Consider the following 22,307-nt stretch of genomic DNA (forward strand, 5'->3'; position numbering starts at 1 on the left):
TACTGGTGGTAGCTGTTCAGGATGGTTTGGAGTGTTCGGAACTGCTGTCATCTGATGTTGTCCGCACTTCGGCTCTGGCTTCGGGAGCTTTGATTGGGGCTCGTAGGTCCCTCTAGTTAAGGATGTGGAAGGCGGATCCTGGGGAGAAGTCTGCTCTCCTGAGGCTGCCTTTTGATTGGTACAATTTATTTGGGGATCAGTTGCCTTCCATGCTTCTAAAGCTTTTAAGGAGGGGAAGCACGCTTTGCCTTACAAAGGTGGTTCTTCTTCTGGCAAGGGTTGGCGGAAGCATTCTCGTTCTTCTCCCAAATTTGATTCTAAGTCTTTTTCTTCCAGGAAGCTTTGCTTTCAGCCCTGTTTTTCTCCTAAAAAGTCTGCTCCTTCAGGGTGGGGAGGCCTCAAGAAGGGTTCCTGACAATCACTGTGGGCCTGGCAGCGGGCCGGTTGGGGGGCGGCTGAGGCACTTTCTTCACGTTTGGCAGGAGGATGTCAACGATCGCTGGGTGCTGGACATTGTGAACAATGGCTTTGCCATAGACTTTGACGTAGTGCCTCCAGATACCGGGGTTCGTCCTACTCCACTGCCTGCGAACGGTGCCCAGAGGAGGGCATTGTTGGAGGGGGTCCGAGACTTGCTCATCATGAGGGCCATATCCCATGTTCCCGTGGGGGAGAGGGGTCTGGGCGCTTATTCCATCTTGTTCCTGGTTCCAAAGGTATCAGGTTGCTTTCGTCCTGTCCTCAATCTCAAGGGTGTGAATTCCTGGATCAAGACTGTGCATTTCCGTATGCTTTCCCTTCAGTCAATTGTTCCTCTGGGTGATCCAGGGGATTTCCTGGGGTCTCTGGATCTGCAGGATGCTTACCTGCATGTTCCAGTGGCTCTGTCTTCTAAGAGGTTCCTACGCTTTGTGGTGGGCCAGGACCATTTTCAGTTTTGTGTTCTGCCATTTGGCCTCAAGTCCTCTCCACGGATTGTCACCAAGGTGCTGGCCCCTCTGGTAGCTCTTCTACATTTCGAGGGGGTGTTTGTCTATCCTTATTTGGACGATATTCTGATTCAAGCTCCCACTCAGGTTCTGTTAAGGAGTCATGTGGCCCGGGTTCTGTTGGTCCTGCAAAATCAAATTTTTTTGGTCAACTGGGGGAAGTCAGATTTGGTCCCTTCCCAGGATCTGTTTTTTCTCGGGCCCAGTTTCTGACTCTTCAAGGCTTGGTGACTGTGTCGGAGAAGCGGTTGTTGTGCCTCCAGTGGCAGGTGTTGTCTATCTTGTGGCAGCCTGCTCCCAGAGCCCTTCAGTGGTTGCGTCTGCAGGGTCATTTGGCGTCAGTAATTTTTCTGGTGCCGTGGGCACGGTTTCATCTTCTTTGCCTGATGAATTGGTTTCTCGTTTGTAGGTCTCTGGGGTCGAGTTCTCTTCGGACAAGGGTTCCGGTGTCGGGGTTTGTTTGCAGGGAGTTGGTGGCTGGTGCCGGCTCAGCTTCATTTGGGAGTGTCTTTATCTCCTCCTTGCCCAGTGGTAGTGACGACAGATGCCAGCCTCTCCAGTTGGGGGGCTTGGCTGGGGTCGGCTCCGGTCCAGGGGTTTTGGTCGCCTCTGGAGGCCACACGATCCTCGAATTGGCGGGAGCTGAAGGCGGTGCTTCTTGCTCTGGTTCATTTTCAGGAGTCCCTGAAGGGATTGGATGTTGTTATCCGGACAGACAACTTGGTGACCAAGGCTTACGTGAACAGGCAAGGCATGACCAGGTCGCCGTCGCTGTTCCGCATTGCAAGGGACATTTTTGTTTGGCCGCAGGGGTGGGTTCTATCTTTGCGAGCCACCTACATTCAAGGGGTGGTCAATGTTCGGGCGGATCTTCTGAGCCTGGTCATACCTTCGTCTCAGCTTTTCTTCCTCCGGTTGTCTCTGTTCCATCGCATGGTGCACCTGTGGGGTCTTCCGGTGTTGGATGTGTTTGCCTCCCCAGAGAATGCGAAAGTGAGGCACTTTTGCTCCCGGTTTCGTTGTCACCAGGCTTGGGCGGTGGATGGGATGTTGTGTCCTTGGCCTCGGGATCTTTTGTACGCCTTTCCGCCCTTCCAGTTGCTCCGTGCGATTCTGGTGAGGGTACATCTTCTGAAGGCCAGGGTTCTCTTGATCGCGCCCCATTGGCCACGGGCGAATTGGTTTCCGTTGCTTCAGTTGATGGCCTCCGGTCACATGTGGACTCTTCCTCTCTATCCCTCGCCTCTGGAGTTTCCTTGCCTCCCGATGGGGTCATTGCGGCGGTTGCACTTGACGGCTTGGAAGGTGAACGGAGGGGATTGACGAGCTTAGGGGTTCTGGTTGCTTTGAGTTCTACTTTGCTGGCTTCGGGCATCGTTCCACGTTGCTCTTTTGTGGTCGGCAGTGGAAGGTTTTTTCTTCCTGGTGGTTGCGGCATAGGTTGGATCTTACGGCTGCTTCTCTGTTTGAGGTAATGAAGTTTCTGCAGGATGGGGCCCGGTTGGCTTTGTCTGTGGCTTCACTGCATGTGCAGTGGGTTGTGATTCAGGCTTTTAGGGGTCCGTGGCGTAATCTGTCTGATGAGAGTCATTTGATGCCTCGCTTTTTCCAGGGTCTTCTTAACTTGTTTCCTCGTTCAGTACGGGCCTTTCCTCCCTGGGATCTTTCTTTGGTGTTGGATGCTCCTTCCTTTGAACCTCTGGATTCCTGTGACTTACGTTGTCTGTCTTTGAAGACTTTTTTTCTGGTGGCCGTTACTTCAGCCCGTCATTTGGGGGAGTTGGGGGCGTTGGCCTGCTCTTTTCCTTTTTGTAAGTTTTTTCCTGATCGGGTTGTGCTTGTTCCGGTTCCTTCGTTTGTTCCCAAAGTGAATTCGGCTTTCCATGCTCGTCAGGAGGTTATCTGTCCTGCTTTTTGTCCTGATCCTTCCTCGGATGAGGAGGTTCGGTTGCATTCTTTGGATGTTCGTAGATCCTTGTTTGAATATCTACGGGTGCTGGCTCCTTTCCGTAAGGGTGATTCCCTGTTTATTAATTTCTGTCCAGCTCAGAAGGGGGAGAAGCCGTCCACTGCTTCCTTGAGTCGCTCTCTGATTTTGATGGCTTATTCTTTGAAAGGGGTTGTTCCACCCCAAGGGATACAGAGCTGTTCTACCAGGGGTATGGCTGCTACGGTGGCGGAGCTGCAGGGCGCTTCTCTGGTGGAAATTTTCAGGGCCACTACTTGGCCCTCGCCTTCTACCTTTGTTCGTCATTACAGACTGGTGGACTTGGGCGGTTTGGAGTCGGTATTGGGTCACCGTGTCTTGTCCTCTATGATGCAATAGGGGGGTGGTTGTTCGGTGTCCTTTTTTGGTTGTGATTAAACTTGTTGCAACTCAGTGTCCGTCTCCTGTTTTTCTCTTGCTATGCCTCATTGGTGGAAAGGAAGGCGAGGGAGGGACGGGAGGTAATGCGTCCATTACTTACGTTAATGGCATTACTCCTAGTCCTACTCCCTCGCCTTCCTTTCCGTTCCCTCCCACCCTCCCGGTACGGACTGCCTGAGTTGCTGTTTGGGCTTGTTTCTGTACAGGAGGTGGTGGGGGTGGGTGGGCCTTTTTTAATAGGAAGGGAGAGGTCTAGGGGGAGGCAGGGAGCCTCTCATTGGCGGAAAGGAAGGCGAGGGAGTAGGACTAGGAGTAATGCCATTAACGTACGTAATGGATGCAAGACCCATGCTTTCACTGTTTATGCTCTGCTAGCCATTTGAAAGGTAATACTGAGTTGATCTCCTTATCGTAGCCTCATATTTTTGCATTAACACTGCCTAAATACTTCAGATTTTACAGGCAGAAAATAAAACATTCTCCTTTTCTGATTAAGACACGCCGACCTAAATGATGGTACAACTTTAAATACATATTTATTTATTTTTTCGCATGTTGACTACCACATGTTGCCTTCTTAGCCACTTCACAGTACTGGCCATCCAAGTATGCTGGAAACTGAAAGGGGAGATAAGGGCATGCCTGGATAGGAAGAAATGATTATTTGCATTTGGCTTTAATGTTACTCCTGAAGAGCAGTAAACATATAATTCAGAAATGCAAAGGACAAGGGCAGATTCTCTTCCTTTAAAAAATAATGCCTACCTACTAAACTGCCCCTTAGTGTGCGTTTCGTAGAGTTTGTTTGCAAATCTGTTTGTTACTTGTCTATCATGCTATTTCATTTTCCCTATTTGTTAGCATTAGAGCTATGACCTGGCATGCTGTAAGGACATGAGCCCACTACCCACGCAGGAATTATGTCCAACAAAATCAACCGCTGTTATGGTGTCTCGATATATTGATCATACATGCACTTCCTTTTTTGCACTTCTCTAGACATAAAAGGTACCAGTCACTAGTGGTTCCTGGCCATTTAATTTTCATTTTTGTAGTGTTAAGGGAGGCCACATTGGTCTCAATCCCTTCTAGTCTACATTTGAGCTGCTTGTCCCTTTCTGTGGAGTTCCTTCCCTTGGCAGTTACTTAATCATGAGTGATGTAAAAGCAGAGTGTATGTTTTGCTCTATCATATGCATATCAACAACAATTAAAAAGAAATCCTTTCAATCTATTACTTTGGAGAGGAACAAAGAAAGTGTTACTTTCTAACACAAATGCCTGCCTGTAGTTAAAATCCATTCCTTTAATTGCACGAGGTTGACAAAGGGGGTGTCTTGTTAAGTTTACAGTCCACATTATCTTATTTGTACGGCCAGAATCTTAACAGTATGTTATCTTAAAAACAAGCTACGTTTCCTAACTATATTGCCCTGAAACGTTTTCTTCCATCTAGAAGATCTAATTTCTGGAGGCCGTGGTTTCAGACCCACACTGTAGGCAGCCAAGCTAATTTAAGATATCCAATCGTTCCCTTTTCTGATAAATTACCCAATCCCACTTTGTAATTGAAGCCGGCTCTCTTAATAAATTGTTGATTATTCCACCCAGGGAAAAATTACAGATAAGTAAAATGGAAAATGAAAAACTTTGCAGTCTTTTACGCACAACATACAGTGCATGAAACAAGGTGTAATTGGATCCGCTTACCAAGCAGCGTTAAAATGCAAGCTAATATCGCGATAAGAGCTCCAGTGCTCAGTCCTGCAGGCAATATGTAGGCCTCGGCATTGCAGGTTTGTGCTATGCCATCTGCGTCACAGTCACAGACTCGGATGGTCAGAGTGTTGGTGCTGCTCAGTGACGGGGAACCGCTGTCCACAATGACGACTGGCAAGTAAAACACTGACTGCTCCAGTCTCTGATATCCAGTTTTCCTCGTTAGTACAGAGGCGGTATTGTCTGCGGATAAAGGGAACATGTCAGACTGTGAGCGATGCCGGGTACCAAAGTACACATCAATATATCTAACATGGCGCATCTCTGGGACTTCGCAATGTTGTAAGAGTGATCGTTTGCTTTCGAGCAGAAAAAAGACTTGCAGCTCTCATGAACTTGACATTCTTTCACTCAGGTGGATACCTTAATAGACTCTGACTTCAGTATGCCAACACAGTGCATATTGTTAAATAAACTCAAAGAATTCCAGAAATAGACGCACGCTACACCCTCCACACTTTTATCGCTTTCCTTTCCTTTCCATGTCTTATGACATTTAAAAAATATATTCGTGGTTAAGAAAAAAAGAATGCTTTTAGGCATTAAAATGTAGTCGTAAATGAAAAATGAGTTTCCGTAAGTCAATTTTAAAGGTTTATAAAATGATCGCTCCTTACTTAAATACTAGATGCTTCATTATCGAATTCATTCAATAAATTGAAAAAGATTCTTTGTATTCTTGTCTGCTTTTGCTTTTCATAGATATGCTTTATGTTGAGCGTGCAGTTCTTAACGGTTTAAAGCAAAAGTACTGTTGAACTTCTTTAGAACTATCATTGAGGGTGTGATGTTTCTTTTTTTGTGTGTTTGTTTTTGTGAGTTCTGAAGAGTAATTTGTGTGGTAGCAAAGAGCTAATTTATTAAGAAATCGAGCCCTTAACAAGAATGATACTGTAATAAAAGGTGATATATTCTTAAACACGTTAAAGCATTTATGTAATTTATTTCGGGGTAAAAATCGCAACACCCTGTGAGGCATCATCATGCAGTGTAATTATAACAATAGCAGTGTCGCTGGGGACTTTACTGCGAGGCAGGTATTTGCAATATCAGTATTTTCTTCTTCAGTGTAAAGAGCCCTAGTGCCCTTCAGCCAGGTTCGGCTCATATGTTGAGGGCTACGTGATATGTTTTTTGTAGATGATATAGTGCGAACGTGGCCCAAGAGTATTAAGAAGCTTTACACAAGAAGCAGTGATTTTACACAAAATTACACTTTTTTGTTTTTATGCGTGGGGAGATTAAGGCCCATATTTCTTAAGGCCGGCTAATGCCATTCCTTAAAGTCAATCGTGCACCATATTTACGTAATGACGCACAAAAAGATGCTAAGGAATGGCTAGCATAAAAAAAAAGATGCTAGCCATATGGCGTTAGGGGGAATGGCGCTAGTGGTCAGAAATGACGTCAAGCTGGTTAGCGGGAAAAGTTTTGATGCTAGTCAGCTTAGCCTCATTTACCGATGCACAAGCAACCAAAAAATGACTCCTATCTAAACTTAGACAGAAGTCATACCCACCACCCCAATGCCCACCACAGGGGACCAGTGTCCCCTGGGCAAACCCAAAATACCCAGTGCCAGGCAGGGGGCCCTATGTAAGGAGCCCCCAATGGCACACCACACACTTACACAAACACATACCTGCACCTTACCTGTGATGGGCTGCCTCCTCCCGTAGTGTCTCTGTGGTGTGGGTGATGGTATTGCTGGGGCATAGGATGGGCATCTTTGTGCTCATTCCATGGTGTTTCACCATGGAAATGGGCCTACTTGCACTCTAACGCCTGGTCTGACCCAGATGTTAAATAATGGCACTGAGCGGGCTTAGAGCCATTATTTAGGTCTGTCTCCCACCCGCGTGCTGTTTCTGTGCCAGAAGTTAAGTATGGTGCTGAGGGACTAGCATCATGTTTAGGACGGGAACACCTACCTTGCAAGGTGGGTTTGCACATCCTAAACATGTCACTAACTCCAATATTTTGACCCTAAAGGGGTCTAGCGTCAAAATATAAATATGCAGTTAGGTTAGCGTTGCTTTAGTGCCAAAATAAAGGGTGTTAAGGCAGTGCTAACCTTCCATAAATATGGGCCTAAGAGATTTTATAAGACTCACAAGATGTTGACTCAACGCTTTGATTTTGACCTCCCCATGCCATAAAACAAAACGTTATGCTTCCACATAGAGCATGTGCTTCTTATGTAAAGTGCTTTAGTATCACCAGGTTAAGATCATGGTATATAAAACTGCATAATTAATAGTAGTGTATTCTCACATTGGGTTGCAGCTGCATCCTTACACTCTGACAGCGTAACCATTTCAATGTCAGGAGTTCTTGCCATTAGACCACATTTCCACATTCCTGTTGCACTATTAGGTGGAATGTAAGGCTGCAGCAGCAATCCCACACACAAATACACTGACTATTGACAATCAGAGAAGGTCATAGACCTGATTCACTCGGTAAGCCTCATTTTCAGCAGCACTTGCGCTGCATGTACCCATACCGCAGAGTTTGAGCCCAGCTGCCACTAGGAGTACCTGTACTCTCCTAACAGAAGGATAACACTGAGCAGAACTTGTACTCAGTACTGGTGGGTACCAGCCCATCCAAAGCACTGACAATAAGTAAATCACAGTTTGAACGATAAGAGAAAGTTGGACATTAAGTAAATCACAGTTTGAACGATAAGAGAAAGTTGCCAGTAATGCAGAAACATGCAGGTGCCCAAGGAACGTAGGAACAGAGATATATATCTTCAGCTGTGCATGAGAATTTGGATGCACTATGTTTAAGATTATAATAAAGGCTGCCTAATGAGTACAAAGTTTGCAATGTGCAGTCTTTGAGACAGGAGATTATGGTCTTATATCTTCTAGGGAATCTAATATAATATATTATAAATGTAGTTTGCATTAATGTAATAAAGACATATTTAACTCAGTGGTGCAATGCTGATGAATGCAGATCAGACAACATCGGCGTACCCTAAGTGCAGTATCCTGCACAATAGAGCACTTAACATTTCAGCTTTCAGGACTCTCTCTGCCTAGATCACTTATGTAGTAACTTACAACAATGACATCAACTACTGAAACCAAGCCCTGAGCAAAATAAGGTGATGCAAACCATTAGGAGTTCACAAGCAGAAAAAAAATATCAGTTTCATATTTCCACTATCATCAATCAATTGTTCTTTGACCTGCTATATCAGTGAGACATACTTTCCAAAATCTACGGAATTCTTTGGCTGGCCTATACCAGTTTATTGATAGAATTGAAAACCATGACTTCAGCTCATACGGCCCAGCTGTCACACTCATATCCCAAATATTAAGTGGCATGCTTCTTTGGTGGTCACATATGGTACTAATTGGAAACAACTTATCAATTACACTTCAAGGCTTTTCATAAAATCGTATGACTTGTCATGCATAGTGTACGTAAGTGTCCTATTGTAGGAAAAAAGCTGATGCACACTGGGTTTGGCCACTCTTTTCCAAGATTATATGTGCCTTTTGCATGGAAATGATTTTGAATATTTATTCCATATTGTTCCATAGTGTTTACTCTTGTTATAAATTTAGAATTACAGAAGATTCATCAGGGATGTTTATTATTATTGAACGAGACAAAGATTTACAGGATTATTTTGAATGACTGCTAACCTCTAGCTGTAGAATCCTATTAGCTTCAATTTAAGATTTTGATTTTTTTTGGAATATGCAAATAGTGTCTGATAATGATTTCTGTTGTTTGTGTGTGTTTTTATATTGTTTATATGATGAAATTTAACCAAGACTGAACATGTTATTAAATATATAAAATACCTGTAAGGGAGTTAAATCTAATCCAAACGAACCTCACTAGAACCACTGACAACCTGTGTCAAGAAATACTCTGACCTAACGTAAATCAGCCAACCTACCAGGTACGCAATACCATAAGCATTCTGTGCAAAATAGCACCGAAACCTGCAAATATGTCATTCGTGACAAGGGTACAAAAGCACATTATGTTTAGGAACAAGCAAATCAAGCACCTTACATGCAAAACATGTGTCATAGATGGCTCAAACGTCATATGGACTAAATCCCCAACAATGCTATTGACAATTCTCAAAATAGGTACAGATCACATTCTTCTACATTTTATATCAGCTTCAAATGAAATGCATTTATCTTTCTACAGCCGCTAACCTGGCAATAATTTACATTAACTCACTGAAATCATGGCACGTAATTAGGCTTTCTATTTTCAGGAATAAAAGCGAATTTCCATGTGGAACTCTTATTTGAATTTCGATCTTCCTTTATTACCTCCAAAATTCAGGTGTATGTGGAAATTGATAGGGCCAGGTGACAGAGTTTTTATGCCAGTATACTATAAAATAATGCCTGATGAGTAAGAAATGAAGTATATATTATTTGAATTGAATCCATCTGAAATGGGCCTTAAACAGATGTGGTATTTACGTGCTCCGGAAATGGTACCCAAAACTAAGTCAGAGGGATTGTGAAAAAAATCCCAAGGACCAGGATAATTCCATTTGTATATTACTACATCATTAGCAACACATCTAAGTGAAAGCATCTTTTACTGGTCAATAGCTAGTGAAGTAGAATTGCTCCTAGATATTGAAGGTAAAATATGTTAGATTGATTTGCAGTCACAAATCTAGCGCAGGGATGACAGTTTTAGCCTTATGCTGAGAGGTTTTCATCTAGAAATGTAGAGATGAAAGTTGGGAAATCTATAACAGCTAATGTCTTAATACAATGAACATGCATAATGGTGGTTAAGGGCCTGATTCTGAGTACGGTGGGCCTAAAACTGCCATACCCGTGGTGCGGTCCAACTGCTGCATCTTTGGTGATCTGACAACCAGATTATGATGTTGGTGGTTGGACTGCCACAAGACCACTGCCACAACCAGGATCTGGTATCCTGATGTGTTAGCAGTGGGGAAAGTCATGGTCAAGCATGATGGACACTGCCATTAAAAGGCTGGCAGAAAGGTAGAACAGTGGCCACAGGGGGACCTTGCATCACCCATGCCTATGTCATGGGCAGTGCAGAGGCCCCCCTGCCAGCACAGGTGGAATGTGCACTGTCTGCAAAGGCGATAGTGCACATTCTGACTTTGCTGGTGGCGCAATCAGTGCAGCGGCATTGGCCTCGGCTCTCCCTTAGAGCCAAGGCCAATGCTGTTGCACTGTCTCTGCCATCTGGCCCAGCAGAGAACATCGTAATACGGCAGGGGGGAGGCTGCCGGCTTAGCGGCGTCCTCCCCACTGCCGTATTGGTGGTCCAGAGGTTGGACCAGCAAAGTCTTAATTGGACCCCAAGTCTTTTGCAGTGCCATTGGTCTGTGTCTTGTGTGTACTTTCAAACCTTCATGTTATTACGTTTTGGTTTTCATTCAATATCTACCATAAAATACATTGACTACCTCATCATATATTAGGTTGTATATATATATATATATATATATATATATATATATATATATATATATATATATATATAGATAGATAGCTATATAATGTACATTTGATCAGAGGAAACTATGAATGTATGGTATAAGATAACCTCCTTAGGTCGTGGTCCTTCCTGATATGGGTCACAGAGCGGATCAGTAAGGCGCATTATCTGCCCATATGCATAGCCTGCACTCACCACGTCATTGGCTCTCAAATGCCTATGTCCAGTTATGCCATGTATATTCAAATCTATCAAATATCTATAGGAAAAGTCTTAAACTGTGATGATTTCCTCCAGTACATATGATTCCATAGATGGTTTACATCAAGCTGATTTCACATTGCAAAAAATTAGGAAAACTGCATTTCAATATTGCGAGAAAGTCATCCTTTTAGCATGGTCACCCCAATGTTTCTGACTGATGCTGGTGGTAAATGACCCTGACTGTGCCCTGAGCTATGCTCAACAGGCTCAAGGGCTGGGTTCTGAATAAAAGGTATATGATCAAATGGTACAATGTTATAGTTCCAATTGACAGTGACAGACCCTGTAAGTCCCCTAGTAGATAATAGGGCAACAGGCGTTTAAACTACCTATACATCCCTAGTATATAATAGGGCAAGGAAGTTTAGAGACCCATTAGGTTTCCTGCACTGGAGTGTGCACTGCTGTAGTGCCTTTGTATTTTTAAAGGCAGCTCTGCCCTGCAGACTGTCTTTAAAAAGTAAAATGTGTACAAATGTAACTTTGGGATTTAAAGTACTTCCTAAGTGATAAACTACCTGCAGGGTCTCACCTAGATGTCCCAGGGGTGGGGTGCAAGCAACTATAAGCAAGGACATTTTAAAAGATGTTGTATATGCCCTGGTGAGGGAAAAACTGCACCTTTCATTCCCCATATTGTAGATACTCAGCTCCATTAGAAAAAGTGGGAATATTTTCCATAGGCCCTAGTATGGCTAGGAAGGGCTAAATCTATCATGAAAGGACTCAAATGAGTGGTAATGATAAAGCCAACAACTTGCCCTTGTTGACTTTATCGTACAGAAAAGAAGCTGTAAGACCTTCTTGTCTATAAGCCAAATTCCAGCCTGCTAGTGGACTCACCTGATTGTTCAGCCCTAAGTAGATTAACCAGGCTGCTTTGATGAGGAGATAGGTGGCCTGCCTTGTGAATAAGCCATCTGATGGGGAAGATTGGCAGATGCTGAGGCAAGGCCAGGAAGGGGGCTTGGTAAATCAAGCTGAGGATTCAAAAGTAGGCCAGTCAGAAAGGAATGCAGCCAGGACTGCCCTCTCATCCTGTACCCCACAGATAGATAGTGGGCTTAGGAAAATAATTTGCTGATGTCCAGATGGGGAGTTAATGGAAATGAGCTACACCAGTGGTTGGTTTAGCCAGCTCTTGCTCTCTGGAGGAAACTCATCCATCTTGGAATGTTACAGTGCAGTACTTTATAGGGCAAGAAGATCCCACACTTTGGAGGAAGTTGTCATGCTTCTGGGTGGCATCCTGCAGCTCACTGGACAAGGATACCCACTGACTGTCTCCCAAGATGATTGAATAAAAGTAGCTGATCTGCATAAGAATTCAGATCTGATGCCTGAAATCACAAGAAGAAGAAGGACTGCCCTGCCTGAACCCATGTCTGCAACCCAGAGGACTGCATACTAAAGTACTGCACTGGTTGTGAACTGAAACAAAAGCCCCAAGGACTTTGCCCTGCTTTTAAGACGACTATGGAATGGACTTTCTGAAGCAATAGGTTAAAAGAGCCTCCCTGCACCAGTTTCCACAAATATCCCCAGCCTGGGGTGCGTCCAGTGGACTTGCAAAGGTTTGATCAGGTGCATTGTAGGAACTCTAGTCCCAACATCCAAGGATCAACTCAGAGATTCTGGAACCTTGGATTTGGCTTGTGTACCACTTTCCTGCACCAAGAAACACTTCTGGGAGTTAGTGTGAAAGTGGTGCATTGCAGACAGCTTGAATGCTGGACCCGGTCCAGTGCAACCTTCCCTTGAGCACTATTTGCTTTTACACACTAGTTTTACTTTAATCTTTAAAAAAAAACATATCTCTGTTTCCCTATATAAAATGTGTGTCATTTTGGTGTCATTTTAAAGATAAAAGATCTCATATTTTTATAATGTTTTATTTTGTGTTGTGTCTGCACTGAAAATAGCAATGTACTCTTAATCAGTGTTTGTCAAGTAGAAATACAAGTTCTATCCTCACTGCTGATCACCAGTGTTAGAAATGAGGTCTCTGGTTGGCAGTCTGTATGCTCTCTGTCCAAGCAAGGACCCGCACTCTAGTCAGGGTAAGGGAGATACACATTTAGGATAACACCTGCTCACTCCCTTGATAGCTTGGCAAAAGCAGTCAGGCTTATCTCAGAGGCAATGTGTAAAGTATTTGTACCAACACACACAGTAACACAAGGAAAACACTACAAAATGGACACAACATCAGTTTAGAAAAATAGCCAATATTTATCAAAATCAAACAAGACCAAAACACCAAAAATCCAACATACACAAGCAAAGTTATGAACATCCAAATATTAAACGTCAATATAGCGCTTAGAAACACAAATGCTTCAGCTTGGTGTTATCATGCGTTAGTGACAGAGTCGTTCCAGATAATGTGATGCCAATGGAGCCAGTCACAGAGTCACACGGATCCCCAGGTACAGTACCTTGTGAAAGTGAGGAAACAAGCCGGTGCACGGAGTCAGGGGTCAAGGTGTTGCTAGATACGGTGCTGCATTAGTTCCGGTGCTGTGGAGCAGAGGAGGAGAGGCATCAGTGCGAGGCATTGGGTCCTTGCTGCAGAGCAGTGGAGATGTGGCAGTGTCGGTGCAAAGCATCGGTTCCTTACACTTCCGGCAGGGGTGATGTCCGGTGGTCAAGTCACGGTGGGGCGACCTCTCGGGGTTGCGGACACACCACAAGGCTGCAGGTGCCATGGCGGAGTCAGGTGTCACGGATGTAGCTGACACAGGCACATCAGAACTCACGGAGCATGGACTTGAGCGAGGCTGCTGTGGTGTCAGGTCTGCCATGTTAATTGGGGCCGTCGCACTCAAGCGGGGACCACGTCTTCATTTGCAGGCAGTGTCATTGGGTCAGGTAGCGGCATCAGTCCGGGCATCGTGTGAAGTCTGTGCACTTGGTTTTTCTTTGTTTTTTCCCCAGTTTCTCCTTTCAAGGGCCAAGGGACTGGATTAGGCACCACTTTGCAGGGTAGGAGTCTCAATAAGAGAGTCCAGGGACTGTCAGGGGAAGTCTTTGATGGCCATAAGATTACAGAACGGGGGGCAAGCTCAGTCCAAGCCCTTGGAGAAACCTCAAAGGCAGGATACACAGCAAAGTCCAGCCTTTGCCCTGTCTAAGGCAGAGGCAGCAACTGCATGCCAACTGAGCAAAGCATAACACAGCAGAGGGGCAGTAATCCTCCTCCAGCTCACTCTCCTTGGTCGAGATTCCACTTGATTCAAAAGTGTTCTAAACATTTGGGGTTTTAGGTCCACTACTTATACTCATTCCTGCCTTTGAAGTAGGCAAACGTCAAAGGAAAGTCTGTTGTTCACAAGATCCTGCCTTGCCTAGGCCTGGCCCCAGAGACACACCAGGGGTTTGGAGAATGCATTGTGTGAGGACAGACACAGCCCTTTCAGGTGTAAGTGGCAGCTCCTCCCTCCCCACTCTATCCCAGGAGACTCATCAGGATATGCAGACTACACTCCCTGTGTGTCACTGTCTAGAGGGAATTCACAACAGCCCAACTGACAGTCTGACCTAGAAGTGGAGTACACAATCATTCAGAGGCACAGAATGGTTTAGGCAAGAAAATGCCCACTTTCTAAAAGTAGCATTTCCAAACTGACAATCCAAAAAACAACTTTACCTTAAGATGTATTTTTAATTTGTGAGTTCAGAGACCCCAAACTTCACACGTCTATCTGCTCCCAATGGGAAACTGCACTTAAAGATATTTAAAGGCAGCACCCATGTTCACCCATGAGAGGGATAGGCCTTGCAACAATTAAAAACAAATTTGCCGTATTTCACTGTCAGGACATGTCAAACACATCAGTACATGTCCACCTTCAACATACACTGCACCCTGCCCCTGGGGCTACCTAGGGCCTACCTTAGGGATGCCTTACATGTACAAAAAGAGAAGGTTTGGACTGGCAAGTGGGTACACTTGCCAGGTCGAACTGGCAGTTAAAACTGCATGCACAAGACACTGCAGTGGTAGGTCTGAGCCATGTTTACAGGGCTACTCATGTGGGTGGCACAATCAGTGATGCAGGCCCACTATTAGCATTTGATTTACAGGTGCTGGGCACATTTAGTGCACTCTACAAGAGACTTACTAGTAAATCATATACGCCATTCATGGAAAAGCCAATTACACATACAGTTTACACAGAGAACACTTGCACTTTAGCACTGGTCAGCAGTGGCAAAGTGCCCAGAGTACCAAAAAACACCAAAAACAACATCCAGCACATGGTCAAAACATAGGAAGCAGAGGCAAAAAACAGGGGAGACTATGCCAAGATTGCCAGGTCTATCACATACCTATTTACTGTATTGGTGTATTTAAATGCTTTACTTACCTTTTCTCCTAAGTTAAGCATGCCTACTCGTTGCCAAGCTACCAGGGGATGAGCCAGGGGATAATGTTTTGAGACCTTGACTGAGCCTCACACTGTCTGGGGGCATTATTGATAGTGGTAGGTGCATACTTACCTCTACAAATAACCAGCCTCCAACAAATATGTTTAGCACTTTATAATTAAAATCAAGATATCCATGTAAAGATCTGCACTTCTATAGTATTGTATGATTTTTGGAAACATAGATTCAATATTAGAAGGCCTACTGTTTAGACACCACAAAGAACCCTTGTCTAAGGCCCCAGAATCCAACGTCAAGAAATGCTTTAAAACAAAAAGATATACAGCAAAGTAATATCCTGTACCGCAAATAGATAGGCAAGGAGACTTCAATGATCTTCTGATAGAGAAACCACTTCAACTGGTTAGCTGATGCCCTTTGCGCCAAATAATGTCCCTTAGCAGAAGTGTAAGTTGTATTTAAAGCAATATTCGTCAATGCGGTCATCTTCCCCAAAAAAGTAAATGATGTTTGTAAGCTCGAGCAGGTTTTCCATTCGGTGTGTTGCTGCAAACCATTTAAGTGCTTGAAAACGGGAGATAATTAGCTTAGTTCAATTTAATTTGTAAGTCTTAAATGCTAAGTAATTCTCTTTGGTTAACAGCCGAATTATCATCTTCAAACCACTCCCGTGCGTTCTCTCTCGCTCACAAAGGATCTTCAGTCTCTCAGTACTGAATACAGTAATAGGTGGGGTAAATTACCAACTGAGCAGCAATCACCATACTTAAAGTAAATGCACGCATTTCAGATATATACGTTACTGCTGTGGCTGGTTCTTAATTCGCGGTGCCAGCGCTCCACAGATCGAGAGGATATTTTATTACCAATTAGATTGATATATTGCACTCTTTAGTGTAGATAGCTGGAAAACACAGACTACTGCATTTAATTCTTAGCCTCTGGGTTTACACAGAGTATAATGTATCTTCATTTCCACTCATAATTTACGCACTTAGAAGGAAAACTCCTCTTCGTACTATTATATACGCAGCATGGTGTTCTTTTCTTTTAAAATTATTAAGTTGAAAAAAAATACTTTTTTTCCAGATCTTAGCAAAATCATATATTTTTTTTTAAATGATGTCATATTCAGGAATGTTTCTATGTAGACTTTAGTCATGCATAGATATGAGGCCAAAACAGTGCACTAACTAATGTGACCATGGTTTGAATTTATTCAGCTTCCTTGCGTTTCAATATTCAAATTCGATGTAGTTAAAAAAACGTCGGGACACCAATGGATGTAAATTCCGAAAACAAGCAACCAGTTATATGCCCTTGAAATCCATTTTTTATGTAGAGAAGTCTTTATCCTTTTAGTGTTCCAGATCTCAGTCTAGAGCAGCGGGTTTCCAAACTTTTCTGTAATGAGGAAATCATCCCGAGCTACTAATGTCATTAGTGTTGCAAAAGGGAACACATTAGACAAATTAAATGAGTGGACACCACATGCGAGAGTGCCAGCAGTAATCACCTCAGTTTATCAGGCATAGTTGCCAGCAGTAATGTAAAAAGGGCTTTGTCAATGTGGAATGCCTCTACATGCATACATAGCCACAGCTGTAATGCCCCTGGCACCAAGGTAATACTACCAGTAACAGATCTTCCTGCTGTCACATGATCTATCACTAAAATATCAGTTTAAAAAATGTTTTGGCATTTCAACCATTTTTCTTAAAACATCAACTTATAAGTCCTGAAAATACATGCTTCTCTTCACGTTTTTCAATTTCTTTTACATATATTAATTTGTTCAAGCAAAAGCTTCTCATTTAGTAGGTTGGTTTGCACACAAGATAGCAACATTTAGGTAGCTGGAGAGAGAGCTATAAGTAGCTCACAAGCTACTCAATTAGAGAAGCCTGCTCTAGAGATTTCATAGATGTGGTATCCTTAGAATGTTTCAAAAGAATGTCATTCCCCTGCTCAATGATTTGCTTAGTCTTTCAACTCACTTTCTCACTCATTCAGATCTCTTTCTAGCTTCTAAGAGACAGTTTAGTTTTTGTATGATATTTAAAGTGACATATTGACTCTTGCAGTCATTAACTCACTAGTTAATTTACTTACTTATTTAGTCACACATTCAATGACATAGCGCTGTGTGCTACATGCACCTATGAACTCAGTCATTTACTTGCTCATTGACTCACTCACTTACCCACTTATGCGCTCACTAGCTCATGAAGCATTTTAATGAGATTCACTAACCTGTTCATTAATACACTTATTAACTCATTCAATTACTGACTAACACATGCCTTTACTCACTAATCATGAAGTTAAAGAATGTTGCTGATATACATATTCACGTTTAGGGTTTCTAAGTAAATATATTGACTCAAGCAATCATGAATTCAGTCATTGCCTAACGTCTTTAATGCCTCACTCATCCACTCATTCACTCACTAACTCATAATGCACTTTGGGGCATATTTATAATTGTTTTGCGCCAAATTTGTGTCATTTTCTTTGACGCAAATTTGGTGTAAAACTAACTCCATATTTATACTTTGGTCCTAGACCCTTATAGCGCCAAATTTATGGAGTTAAAGTAAATTTTGGGATGTGGAAACCTAGGCCCATATTTATACTTTTTTATAAATATGGGCACTACTTTGTGTCAATGAGATGCAAAGTAGGCATTCCAATGCCAAAAATGACTCTATGGACTTAGCGCCATATTTATCCCCCTGTTGTAAAATCACGCTCAGGAGGAAGGAGGGGTCAAAAAATGATGCAAAGCTTGCTTTGCACCATTTTTTAATGCCTGGATCCGCGCAGGCGTTAGGAGACCTATGGGACTATTTCCATGGTGGAACACCAAGGAATAAGCCCACAGGTGTCCTCCTCAGGCCCCAGGGACAATCCCACTCACACCAGAGGGACAGCGGAGGATGGGGGACCCCATCCTAGGTAAGTATAGGTAAGTACAGGTAAGTATTTTATTTTGTAAAGTGCCATTGGGGGCCCTGAGATGGGCCCCCCTACATGGCACTGGGTGCAATGGCCATGCCCAGGGGACCCTGGTCCCCGGTGCTGGCCATTGGGGTGGTGGGCATGACTCCTGTCTTTTCTAAGACAGGAGTCATTTGGTATGGATGGTTTTATGTCAGTAAATGACTCTAGGCAGGTTAGAGTCATTTTTTTTTTTTTTTTACTCTAACCTGCCTAACGTTATTTTTTGGTGCAAAACCCCATTCTTCCATTCTGCCAGCCCCACCCAACTACAGTCATTTTTTTTTACACTAGCCTAACCTTTGCACCGGCTTGCACCATACCATAAATATGGTGCCCGACTTGTGCACAGAAATGGTGCAAGCCGGTGCTAGTTCAGTTTTGCACCAAAAAGCATAAATCAGGGCCTTTATGTGCTATATGCTTCTTGAAGAACTTCACTCATTCAGGTATTTGGATACCTAAACTTTACTTGAGTTACCCAGAATGTTTTTTTTCCCCCAAAGGCTCGATGAAAAATGTTGTGCCTCCCATATTTTTGAAAAAACACTCATTTAATGTTCAAATTATTCAAGAGTCTTGCTAGTACATGTTATTTAATATTATTAAAGTGAAATCCCTGCAATACATATTTTGCACCAAAATGAATTTGGTGTCACTGAAATCATTGTGTCTACTTATTTCTATGTAAGTTTTATTATGATACACACATGTAGGCCCATATTTATACTTTTTGATGCAAAACTGCGCCAACGCAGTTTTGCATCAAAAAAATTAGCGCCGGCTAACGCCATTCTGAAGCACCATGCGGGCGCCGTATTTATTGAATGACATTAGCCGGCGTTAGCCACCGGCGCCATCTGGTGTGCGTTAAAAAAAACGACGTACACCAGGCAGCGCCGGCGTAGGGGGATATGGAGCTTGGGCATCAATTTTTGCGCCTCAACCCGATTTGCGCCATTTTTTTTCACTCCCAACCCCCATAGAAATGACTCCTGTCTTAGCAAAGACAGGAGTCATGCCCCCTTGCCCAATGGCCATGCCCAGGGGACTTCTGTCCCCTGGGCATGGTCATTGGGCATAGTGGCATGTAGGGGGGCACAAATCAGGCCCCCCTATGCCACAAAAAAATAAAAAATAAAAACTTACCTGAACTTACCTAAATGTCCCTGGGATGGGTCCCTCCAGCCTTGGGTGTCCTCCTGGGGTGGCATTGGTGACAGGGGGTGTCCCTGGGGGCATGGGAGTGCACCTCTGGGCTCCTTCAGAGCCCACAGGTCCCTTAACGCCTGCCTTTTGCAGGCGCTAAAAAACGGGGCAAAAGCGGCCATACGTCATTTTTTTTGACCCGGCCACTCCCAGGCGTGATTTTTGCCCGGGAGTATAAATCCGACGCACATGCCTCGGAGTCGATTTTTTAGACGGGAACGCCTACCTTGCATATAATTAACGCAAAGTAGGTGTCCACGCTAAAAAATGACGCTAACTCCATGGACTTTGGCGCTAGACGCGTCTAACGCCAAAGTATAAATATGGAGTTAGTTTTGCGTCGAAATTGCGTCAAAAAAAAAGACGCAATTTCGGCACAAACGGAGTATAAATATGCCCCGTATTGCTTTACAACCACATTCCAGCCCATTTGGGCTTCTCCAAAATTACATATTAATTGGAAGAGCTCACAGTGTCCTTTGTCAGTAAATCTGCTTCATTCCTGTTGGGCAATGGGTTAGTGGGTTAGTCTGTTGTAGCACAAGATAAGAATTCGTCATTAAAGGACGGCTGAAGATGATCCTCGTCCTATATTCATGCAGGTGTAGGGGAAGGTCTGAACTCGGCGTGCATCTATAGTTTAATTCCCCATTGGGTCAGAGTTTTGGATTCAGGAGAGGACGTTCTTTAATTAAGGATCGGGTAGTAAACTAGTCAACCATGGGTATCTTTAGGTAAAGGCAAGAGTGGTGATATATTTTGTCCTTGTCATCTGTTAACTTGCTGTTTTTGTTGATCATTGTTCTTCTAGGCTCTGATTAGAAGTGTGAAGGAAAATCCTAATCTCTGTGGAAACAGGAGTTTGAACTTGAAGTGGAATTCCTCGTTCTGTTGTAAACACCACATCTCCACAAGTATCCTCTATAGCAGTGGTTCCCAACCTGTGGTCCGTGGACTCCTGGGGGTACGCAAAGCATCCTTGGGGGGTCCACGGCTGCTCAGAAAATTAAATAATAACAACAGATTAGGTCTCCAGCTTTCAGTAATGCCTCAGTGGGATGGCCCCATATTCCAATAATGATTCAGTAGGGGTCCCCGGGTTCAGGCATTGATAAAGTGGGGGTCCACAGAAGTCAAAAGGTTGGGAATCACTGCTCTAAAGGTTTGGCAATTTATATTTTCTGAAATATGTTAGGTGAAAAAGCGCAACAAAAAAATAATATATTAGGAATTCGGTGAGGCAAGTGTGGATTCCACATACATATTTTTCCTCTCACAAACTTGGCCTAGGAGGCATGCAAAAGACCTAATAAATACTGCACTCTGGGGTAATGGGATTTACCGAGTGCTGTGAATACATCACACATCAAGGGCCAAATAGTAATGAAGATCTTAGTGAAGGAGCCTATTATTTTAATTAACATTCCATGAAGATGGCCATGTTTTCTGCTTTCCATGTAAAATTAGAAGAAATAGAGTGCATGATTTTTGAAACATAGAAAACCTTATGAACTGCACTCCATAATTCTACTTTTCCCTGCAGGAATACAGGTGGTTAATACTGTGATGTCTTTTTCAAAGGACTGCCATTTCTCATTTCCTTTGAATGCGGATTCCATGTGTCACATCCCAGTCTGCTGTAGCTCGCTATAAATCTCGAGCAAAATTTCACTAGGTCCCTCAACATGGCATGTAATTTGGATGAAGCGCTATAAATATAAATAGTGAAAAGCTTCATTTTGACAAAGAAAGATTTGCAGTTGCTACATTTTGCTCTTGGGTTAAGATGATTTACACAACAGTGTCTGTGTCATGGCAGATAATCCATACAAAAAATTACTTTGGGGCTGATTGCTCTTTAATTAATGTCCTCATTGGCAAAATGCTTGTCTGGCTCATAATTATGATTACCTCATAATCAGCAGGATGTGTCTGAGAAGCAAGATGCTGGTGGGCTGAAATGTCCCTGAGATGGTGTACGTCAGCACAGCAAGCTCCATGAACATGTTTAACAGAAATGTCACTCGCAAACTGAGCAGGAATCATTCCTTCAGTCATCATCTATTTATTTGTTTTCAGCATTTGATGAGAAACTAGTCTGGGAGAGACAGCATAGAAAAGTGGAGCAGATAAAGGCAGTGGTGCTCATCCTGTACCCTGCATCTACGTCTGCGGAACACCTACATCCTGTATCATTAAGGCTAATGTGTGGAGGCTTCACCAATCTACTGATAACATTTCTAAAACCTTTTTTTCCCATGCCTCTGTGGCACTTGGAACATTGCTAAGGTTTATATCTGGGACTATATCACAGAAGTATGAACAGCTGGAGGGGCAAATAAACCCTGTTTGACAGCTCTCACTTGCAGAGCGGGAAGTGTTTGCTCAGTCTTGGTGTCCTGCCAAGTCAGAACAAACAACTGTGTCCCGGGGGTGGGCCCCCTGGGACATAGCAGGAGTCGGCCATTGGAGATGGAGGTCCCCAGGGCCATCATTGGCTCTGACCCTCTCCAATGTAAAATAGCTCTTGGGAGGTGGTGGTCCCTGGCTGGGGCTGTGGGGGGCACATCTCCCTGCATTGTATTTGATTGAAGCCCTGAGGAGGTTGTGGTCCCTGGGCTGAGGGAAGCCTCACTGCCTTTCCGCATTGTATTCCATCAAATCCCCAGGGAGATGGTGCTGCTCAGGGCTGTGGATGGGCTGAGATTCCCCCTCCTCCCAGATTTTATTTGATCAAAGCCCCAGGGAGGTGGCTGTCCCTGGGGCTGTGTGGATAGTGTAATTCTGTCCAGCAGTTTGGGCTGTAGTTGTGTTCAAAACTC

The 22,307-nt window shown here is 43.7% G+C and overlaps 1 protein-coding gene across 5 annotated transcripts in view; it reads right to left on the minus strand.

Annotated features, from left to right (window-relative positions):
• The window catches only part of LOC138282395 (cadherin-7), a 228,393-nt gene that overhangs the window by 20,525 nt on the left and 185,561 nt on the right, over window positions 1–22,307 (minus strand). For all 5 annotated transcript variants that reach the window (XM_069219910.1, XM_069219913.1, XM_069219914.1 and 2 more), the window contains exon 11: window positions 5,068–5,319. In XM_069219910.1, the coding sequence (XP_069076011.1) occupies window positions 5,068–5,319 (252 nt within the window). The remainder of the gene's footprint in view (window positions 1–5,067; window positions 5,320–22,307) is intronic.

The sequence above is a fragment of the Pleurodeles waltl genome, chromosome 2_2 (genome assembly GCF_031143425.1).
Source record: "Pleurodeles waltl isolate 20211129_DDA chromosome 2_2, aPleWal1.hap1.20221129, whole genome shotgun sequence".
Classification (NCBI taxonomy): Eukaryota; Metazoa; Chordata; class Amphibia; order Caudata; family Salamandridae; genus Pleurodeles; species Pleurodeles waltl.